The sequence below is a fragment of the Octodon degus genome, unplaced genomic scaffold (genome assembly GCF_000260255.1).
Source record: "Octodon degus isolate 3935 unplaced genomic scaffold, OctDeg1.0 scaffold00127, whole genome shotgun sequence".
NCBI classification, from domain to species: Eukaryota; Metazoa; Chordata; class Mammalia; order Rodentia; family Octodontidae; genus Octodon; species Octodon degus.
In genome coordinates, this window is record NW_004524703.1 from 344,008 (window position 1) to 353,891 (window position 9,884).

The window sequence follows — 9,884 nt, forward strand, 5'->3', positions numbered from 1 at the left end:
TTTTTATTTTTTATTTATTTATTTTATTTTTTTTGCAGAACCGGGGATTGAACTCAGGCCCTTGTGCTTGCCAGGGAAGCTCTTATTCTACTGAGCCATCTACCCAGCCCTATATGGCTTTTAAATGCTTTCCTTATAAATGATTTGAAAAACTTCAAGTACAGTAGGTCATAGATTGCTTAGAATAAGACATGCCAACTCATTACCCATGGGTCTTTTGTTATTGGGATGACAGCTGACTGCAGGCTCATTTCTATACCCCGCAAATTTCCTGTAATTTGGTTGATCAGTAAATCACTTGCCTCATTAAAAATATCAATTTGAATTTTTCCTGTCTTCCAATAACTACTTGTAATATAATTTTAATTTTAAATCCTTTAACAATATGCACATAATTTCATAAAATTTTAATTTTATTGCCTTATATGATTTAAAACACCAATATTTTGAGCATCCTTTTTCCTCCATAATCTCTGAGACTGAAATGTGGCAGTAAAATGGATGGACTATCCAAATAAAATCAATACTACTTTTTCCCTTTCAGGGACACCTACAGTAATGATAAGCTACAATTAACAACACTGTAGATTTCTAAGTTAAATGTGCTCCATTAGGAGAAGCTCCTATGAGCTCAGTTATAGAAACCCTTATTAACAATGGCTAATGCTTAGGTTGTTGGATTGTTCACTTTCTCTTTATAGAATCAGAGCAAATTTCAGGTGGCACCACCACATTACTCCTGCATGTGAGAGGCTTTCAGAGAGCAGGTGAAGGTGCAAGTGCACCAGCCCTGCCAGGCAGGGCGTAGGGGGCAGCAGCAGGCCAAGTGGGGGTGCTCCTGGAGCCACGGAGCTCACAAAGAGCCTGAAACTGACACCTGGAGATACTAGGGCCTCCTGGTGTATGCTTCCCTTTATGTACTAGGAAAGCAAAAACTACATGCAATTTTTCCCTGCCTCCTGAGCAGTGGGAAGCAGGCGGAGCTGCACAGGAAGGAAAAGCTAAGCAGCTTTCTGCTCCTGGCAGCTTCCAACACATTTTCTAGGAAACAGTTCTTGGGAAGTGGAAAGCAGAGGAAGGGCCCTTCCAGGAACCATACTCAGTGTGGGAGTGGGTGAGGATGTAACACCTACGCTGATGAGCTGTGGTGCGGTCAGTACTGGCATGGCACTGAGGCTCAGCTCTCTCTCAGCCAGCAGCTGCTCGGGCAGCGTCTCCTGGTGCAGCAGGAAACGTTCCTGCTCAGCCATGGCTAGTTTAGGAAGAGAAAGGAGAATGATGTGACTTATACTTCTACTGTGCTGTAAACAAAATACGAGTTTAAAAACAAAAACAGGCATAAAGGTAATTTGACCCTTTTCTAATAGGGATGTTATTATTTTAAATTTTTCTTGACTGCTGACAAGATACACAATATACAACATTCATCTGGTTCAAATCATATGAACCATTATACCAGCAGAAGCAGTGAGGAGCTCAGTGCAGTGGGCAGCACTGTCTCACTCACAAGGCAGGGCTTCAAGCCATGGGAGCACGCTTGTGTGCACGCTCTCTCTGTCTCTCTCTCTCCCCCTCCCTTTCTCCTTTTCTCCCTCTCTGTCTCTGTATTACCCAGGAGTCACCTCCACGGGCAAGGTTCTAGACCTTGTGCCCTGCCTCTGGCTTCTGCCCATAAGCAGGCCCTGGGCTACCACAAAAGCCTCACACTCACAATCACAGCAAGCAGAGTAGCTGAAGCACAGGCATTCCCACTCATTCCACACATCCCTATTTTGCAAACATCACATATAACGTTTTTATGCATTTTCATGCCTGAAAAAGTAGGCTGAGAAACTACATACACACAGCTTTGTCTATTTTCTATAGTTGACAATTATTTACATAACCAAAAAGGTATTCTAAAAAGCCTTCTCCCCTGTGCTTGGACACACTGTAAGAACGGTCTCAGGGAATCAATGTGACCCGAAAATACTCTTCTGTGTTAAGAAGGGAAAAGCTAAATGATGCCAGTTGATGACCAGAACCCTGGTGACACCTGGGGCCAACAGGGAACCATCAAGTTGCCTTCTCTTTCATGCCAGCAGCTGACTCTGCACAGCAGAAAAACGCTTTCTCTAGTAGGCACCACCCACACAAAAATGGAAACGGCTGAAGGAAGATTTGCAAAGCAACGAATTTTAGTAATAAAGGTCAAACGTTGGTACCTGCGATTTGTGAATACTCAGTATATGGAAGCCATTATTCTCAGGAACACATAGTATTCTCAATTTTTATCTTATTTTTTTGAGATTGTTTTCACTATGTAATTCAGGCTAGCCTCAAACTCACAGCTGTTTCAGCTTCCCCAGTGTTGGGATTATAGGCATGCAACACCATGGATCCCGGGTACCGATGTCCCCTCAAATTTTGGGGGGACATTTTTTGAAGCGGGTTTTGCCGTGTAGCTCAGGCTGGCCATGAACTCACTATGTGGTCCAGGCTGGCCTTGATCTCAGGCAATCCTCCTGCCTCAGCATCTCAACTGTTAGCTAGGATTACAGGCAAGCACCACCACACCCAGCTATTCTCGATTTTATTATTATTTTTTTTAATCTTTTATTTACTTGGTACAGGGTCTTGCTAGCAGTTCACTAGCTTGAACTTGTAGTGATCCTCCTGTCTCAACCGCCCCAGCACTGGGATTACAGGTATGCACTGCCACCACACCTGTGTTTCTGGTCGCCCAGGTTTCTGGGTCTGGCATGGCATGGGGTAATGGTGATCATCAACCCCAGGTCCTTGCGCTTGCCAAGTAGGCACTTAGACTGCTGAGCTATCTCCCCAGCCCTAGCCTTATTATTATTATTTTTTTTAATGTATTTGGTACATGATCTCAGTGCACAGCTTGGACTCAGAATGATTCTCCTGTTTTCTGCCTCCCCAGCACTGGGATTACAGGTGTGTGCCACCATGCTCAGACTTTGAGGCTGGATCAGTGCATCCAGAGGCTGGCCCAAAGGGGCCATGGTGCTAGGGATGGAACCCCAGTCCCCATGCTTGCCTAAGCAGGTGCTTAGTCTGCTGAGCTATCTCACTAGCCCTCCTATCCTCAATTTTTTTTAAAAAATGTATTTAGTACAGGGTCTACAGGATCTCACTACACAGATGGGACTCATAGCAATCCTCCTGCTTCTCAGCCTCCCAAACGCTAGGATTACACATGCGCAACACCACGCCCACTCTCAATTGCCCTCTCAGTGTGCCCTGGGTCAGGGCTGGCACAGCAGGCTAGGGATTGAACCCCTAACCCTTGCCTCTGCCTAAAAAGGTGCTTTAATCCCCTATCTGGCTGGCCCCCTATCCTCAATTTTTAAAACTACTTTTACAGAAGAAAAAACTAAGGTTCAGGACAATAACCCAAATATCCCAGTTTATACAGTTAATACTCTAAAGAAGATACTGGAAAGTAGATCCAAATTCTTTTCCTCATATGTCTCAGGTACTTTTCTCTCATTACTGGGACAAATACCCAACACCCAGAATTAAGGAAGGAAAGGTTTATTTAGCTCAGTGTATGGATGTTTTAGTCTATAGTCGGCTGGCTTCAAGGCAGAATGGCACATGGCACAAAGCAGCCATTCACGGCAACGGCAAACGTCAGAAAAGCAAGAGCAAAAGGGAGGAGTAGTGGCAACAGAGAGCAAGTCTGTCTCCCTTATGTTGCACTCAGGCTGTCTGCCCCAGGCTGGGGTGTAGTCCGGCCTATGACTGCATGAGGCTTTAGGGGGACAACTAGACATAAATCATAACATTCTACTACATCCATTTGTTTAAAAAAAAAAAAAAAGTATAGTCATCTGAAAGACCTCAAAGGCTGGACTTTATAGCTAAGATATGCAACCAAATATCTGTGCCTGACCACAGAGCAGACATTCTTTATTTTGAAAAAATTCCAAATCTACAGAAAAATTCTAAAGAACCTGCACTCCTATGTCTTCTACCTAGCCACATGCTGAGCAACACAGGTGCTGATTTATCTCTCCCTCCCATTCCCTATCACGTCACAGATGCAGACATCACGACAGCTCATTTCCCGAACACCTTAGCACTTCTCTCTCAATAATAAAGGCATTCATTCACAACATGATCAGGCTCTCAGAACTCAACATTAACATGACAGTACAAAAGAGTATCATCTAAGTCAAACATAATCAAACTTTCCTAGTTGTCCTGGTAATACTCATCACAGTTGCTTTGAGCAGTTCAAGGATGCTTTGAAATCCGACTAAAAAACTCGAACTGTGTGAGTGTGAGTGTGAGTGTGTGTGTGTGTACGTGCACATGCACATGCTGCACTCATGTGTGTTGGCTTTTAAACTCATCTCATCTAAGGCCACCTGTCTTCCACTACCAGAATACATGAGTGCTCCCTTGTGATTAGATCTGGAGTCACACTGCATGCTACTCACTCCAAGATGAATGTTATGTGGAATTGGCTTAAGATTGGCTCTGGTGCATTACTTCTGGGTACCGATACTCCAAATACCTGCTCCTCCAGTCCTACACTCCATGATTCTAGTATCTTTTCTATGTGAGAAAGGGTCTCACTATGTTACCCAGGCTGACCTCAAACTTGCAATCATTTGCACTGCCATTCCTGGCTCATTGTATTATCTTTTGAAGCCCAATTTATTCACTGTGGTTATAAAACAGCAGCTCCCACCACACCTTTCCACATTTATTAGTTGTCCTTCTTCTGTAAAGGACTTCACTGACTGTTTCCTATTCTGGTTTATCATTGTGGATCTCTGGATTCTTCTTCTGTAAACTATTAAATGTGGTAGAGCTCAGTAGTACAGTGCTTGCTTAACACATGTGGGGCCTGGAGTCTGTCCTCATGCTGACAAGAGGAAAACCAAAACATATGTGATATAGAATCCTTTCACATCACTACTATGACTGTTCAAACTATATTGACTCCTGGACAGTGGGAGCTATTCTGGGTGTTGTGTTCAAAGTCTCAAAGCTACTGAGTCTCAATAGCTCAGTAGAATGTGTTTGCCTGGCAAGTGCAAAGTCCTAAGTTCAATCCCTGGTACCACAAAAAAAAAAAAAAAAAAAAAAAAAAAAGAATTATGAAAATACTGATATGCTTTTGAACTAGAGATAATCAGAATCTGATTTCTTTTCTTTTTTTAGTGTAAGGGTCTGCCCCCAGCCCTAAAACTATTGTACCAATACCACTACCCAGAACCAAACAAAAAGCACAAGTATATAGCCAATTAGCTATGAATGGATGTCAAATAAAGGCCATTCCTCCTACAACAGAGATAGATGAGATGTAGCTGATGGCCTGATCTTGTCATAGGCTTGCTTGTGTAAATTATTTTACCTTCAATTTTTTCCTGCAGTGCATCCTCTGAAAGATCTGAAGCTAATGCAGCCAATTTACTCAGGCCAAGAAGGGTTTTTTTCTTTGCAAAGTAACGAGTTTCCATATTTGCCAAATTCAGAAGTGTTGTATGAGCCTACGATAAACAAACACGTGAACTGTAAGATCCCGGTACCAACACAGTCCTGAAGTAAAAGTTAAGTACACTGCAAACTTTCTTTTTCACTATCAACAAAGTCACATTGATGATTAGTAAACTTGATACTGAGGTTAAGTGAGCAATAGAATCTCAACCACACACACTAATTTTGAAGGGGAAAAGACATGTAAAAGACAGCCATTCTATAACAACTGCACATCTACCCAGTTACCACGTCAAGAACACATTTTAAAATTAGCTTCTTCACTGCTTTTACTCATAATTTGAGTATTAATGTAAGAATGTGTTCTTTACCATAAAAGTCCAAGGACTATTATATGTGTTAGTAAAATGTTTGTGCTTTATTTTATAATAGCAGGCAACGCATATTGGTCTATATAATCTGTGAGATAGTAGGTATGGTGAAAATACTATCATAAATCAAGAATGCCCTATTCAAATTATGGAAGACAATGGGAGTAGACACATATTTAGATAGTTCATAAGCAGTGTTCCTTAAATATTTTTTTAAAAATTCAGTTGTCCTATTATCATTGTGTATTTTTAAGAGAGTCCAAAGCATACAATGCGGAGTGATTAAATAAAACTAGTTAACATCTATCACCTGAAGTACATTTTTGTGGTGGTAATAACCAAAATTTACTCATTGAGCAGGTTTGAAATACACACTACTTTTAACGATAGCCACCTTCTTCCCCACCTACCTGAACCTAGCCTGACCAGCATCTCTCCACTCCCTCACCACCCCTGTAACCACCCTCTCAGTCTGTTTCAAATTCCACATGTAATTGAGACCATGCAGTATATGTCACTCTGTGCCTGGTTACTTCACAGAGCACAATGTCCTCGAGATTCACCCATGCTGTGGCAAATGGCAGAATCTTCTTCTATTTAAAAGCTGAGCAGTATTCCACTGTGTACTTATACACATACATCCTGGTTATCTGTTCACCTACTACTGCTCAGCCTAATTCCTTAAACTGGCTAGCAGAGTGGCACCACAGTGGACACAGCTGAGCACTAGTCTCTCAGACACTAACTTCATACCACCTGGATATGTTCCCAGAAGGAAGCTGTGGGAGCAGATGGTGTTTCTATTTCAAGCTTTTTGTGGAACCTCCATATAGTTCTTCCTAATGGCTGAACTAAGTTACATTCCCACCAACAGTGTGCAAGGGTTCCCTTTATCCACATCTTCATCAATGTCTGTCACCATTCATCTTTTTCATAGGAGCCACTCTGACAGGTATAAGATGAGATCTTGTGGTGGTTTTAATTTGTATAATTTTAGCTATTAATGTTGAGAAAAACTCCTGTTGGCCTTTTGTTTCCTATTCTTTTGTTTCCTTTCTTTTTCAGATTTCTTTGAGGCAGGATTTCCGTATGTAGTCCAAGCTGGTTTGGAACTCACTATGTAACCCAGACAGGGTTCGAACTCACAGCAATCCTCCTGCCTTAGCCTCCCAAGATGTGGGATTATAGATAGCATGCACTATCACACTCAGCCATTTGTTCACCTTTTGAGAAATGTCCACTCAGGTCTTAGCTTATTTCTTAATGGGGTTACATTGTTGAGTTTTTTGTACAGTTTAGTATTAACGCTTTATCATAGTATAGCTACAAATAACATTTTAATTACTGAAAAAAATACTTAAATTGTAAACATCAGCTTCATATAACTGAATCTTTCTTACCTTTACTAATTCTTTATTACTAATTTCATGTAACCAGCTGAGGTGTTCATGAGCTTGCAAAAAATCTGCCAACTGTCCATGTTGTGACAAGGGCTGAGATAATAATTTTCCCCGCTTTCCTTTTTCCAGATACCAACGGAAGAGAAAGTCTGAAAAATTCTACAAATAACAGAACCAAGAATCCATTATTATTTAGTAATACCTTTTAAAATTATGCTTCATATTAGTAGAACACTAGTATCTTCCAAAGACTCTAAGCTACATGTTGTTATTTAAACTAGTAGCAGTAAAACTTCAATTCCTCAAGCACTATGGCCTCTCAATGGGCTGACAGTCACCTGTGAGCAGCGACTCTTCCTTTTGGAAATCAGACAAGCAACATCCTTGTTTCCTGGACAGCACTGAGACTGAGACAGCTCAGAACCAGGGACCTCCAGGGCAGTACTGTGGAGCCCACCTTGGGAACCCAGGGAGGCCCTTCAGGACTCCTGCTCAGTGTGGGGCTGCTCCCAAGGGTGGGACTAGAAGAGAAGGCTACAAAGCCCTGCAGTCTGAGGTTAGGAGACAGCCGTACCAACGCAAGGATTCTACTATGAACACAAGAACTTCCCCCAAAGGCCTGAGGTCAGCAGTAAAATGCATGTGACAAAAGCCTAGACAAGTGCCGGCCAATCTCCACTCCTGATGCACAAGTGATCTGCCCTCCCTCACCTCACCTGCCTGAGAGGGAGAGGAAAGAGGACCCCCTAGGAGGAAAAGAACATCCATTTTCATTCTTGTTTTTTTTAAATACGTAATATCCAAAACACAATTTAAAAATTATGACATGTAAGAAGCAGAAAACACTGACTAATAAGCAGCATAAATAGAATCCATCCAAGCCAAGTGCAATGGTGCATGCCCATAATCCCAGTGCTCAGGAGGCTGAGCCAGAATTGAATTCTGAGCCCAGCCTGGCAAGAATGTTTCAAAATACCAGTGCAGGGGGGAAAGGTGGAGTAGGCAACCAACTCCACAAAGTGTGAGATTAGCACAAAAATAACTACTAAATTTGACCAAGAAAAATAAAATGCAAAAATGGAAAGAATATATTGACAACTAGAACTTTTAAAGAAATTAAAAGTCAGGCCAGAGATATAGCTCAGTGGCACAGCACCTGCCTGGCAAGTGTGAGGTCCTGAGGTCAATCTCCAGTATCAAAAAATGAGTAAGTAAATAAAAATCGGGGCCGGCGAGATAGCAAGATAGTTCAGTAGTCTAAAGTGCCTGCTTAGGCAAGCGCACAGGGACTGCAGTTTGATCCCCTGGCACCACATGCTATGTCAGCCCCGCCCCCAGGGTGGGCTGAGCCAGCCACACACACACGATTAAGTAAATAAATACATAAAAATCATGGTAAGTCAGGAGTATTCAGTTCAGTACTACTGTGGAATACTGGATAAGTTAGGCCTAACAACCAGGCACTAATCACATGAAAGCAGTCAATAAAAAAACCTGTCACATTACAATGATATTGGTGTATCCAGGTGTGGTGGCACACACCTAAAGCCCCAGCACTCAAGAAGCTGAAGCAGGAGGATCACAAGTTCAAAGCCAGCCAGGACTACAAAGTAAAATCAAGGCCTGAGTAAACTACACAGACACTTTCTCAAAAATAACAACAATATTGCTTTGGACTACTTAGTACAGACACAGAAGCTGGGCATGGTGGTGCACGCCTGTAATCCCAGAACTCGGAGGCGGAGCAGGAGGATCACTGCGAGCTTGCCTGAACTACAACGTAAGCACAAGGCCAGGCTGAAATGCATGGCAAGACCATCTCAAAAAGACAAAATAAATAAATAAATAAAATAAAAATATAGATAAATATAGACACAACTGAGATGTGTTATGTGAAAAAAAAAAGGAGTTGAAAAAGTACATTTATATATGACACAGAGTAGAAAACTGGAAGAATATAAATCCAATATTTAGAAGGCTTCCCTTTGAGTGATTGGAATTATGAGCTTAGCACTATTTTCTTCATAGAAAAAAAAATTGCCTTTTATACAATACTCAAGTCACTGAATAGAATGGATTTAAGGAGCAACCTAAATCAGCACAACAGTGCCCAAGTGGGAACTTCATTTAAATATCTTGCTGGCAGCAGATCAAAGTGTCTGCTTAGGCAGACACAGGGCACAGGGTTTGATCCTGGCTTGCCGTGCCAGCCCCATCTCTGGGGCGTACTAGGACTGTGACTGAGACTGGGCATGGTGATACGTGCCTATAATCCCAGCTCTTTGGGAGGCTGAAAAACAGGAGGATCACTAGGAGTCCAATCTGTGTAGTGAGACCCTATAGACCCTGAACTAAATACATTTTAAAAAAAAAAAAAAAAATCTTCCTGAGTGTGGTGGCACACCTATAATCCTAGCACCTGGGAGGCTGAGGCAGGAGGATCACTGTGAGTTCAAGGTCAGCCTGGGCAAGACCCTGTCTCAAAAGCAATAAAAAATTTTAAACATTTTTTTAAAACTTAAAGTACAATAAAAATCTGAAGGGCTATCAAAATCAAGGAGCACACAGACAACAAACACACTGAGAGGGAAATTATAGAAACAATACCTTTTACAATAGCACTGAGGAAAATGAAATACCTTGGAATTAACCTAACTAA

General features: G+C 41.9%; 1 protein-coding gene across 1 annotated transcript in view; it reads right to left on the reverse strand.

Annotated features, from left to right (window-relative positions):
- Nup133 (nucleoporin 133) overlaps positions 1 to 9,884 on the reverse strand; it is a 56,845-nt gene that overhangs the window by 6,618 nt on the left and 40,343 nt on the right. The window contains exons 20-22 of the mRNA XM_004640808.2: positions 7,226 to 7,384; positions 5,372 to 5,507; positions 1,134 to 1,252 (exon numbers count right to left, since the gene is read on the reverse strand). Coding sequence (XP_004640865.1) covers positions 1,134 to 1,252; positions 5,372 to 5,507; positions 7,226 to 7,384 — 414 coding nt within the window. The remainder of the gene's footprint in view (positions 1 to 1,133; positions 1,253 to 5,371; positions 5,508 to 7,225; positions 7,385 to 9,884) is intronic.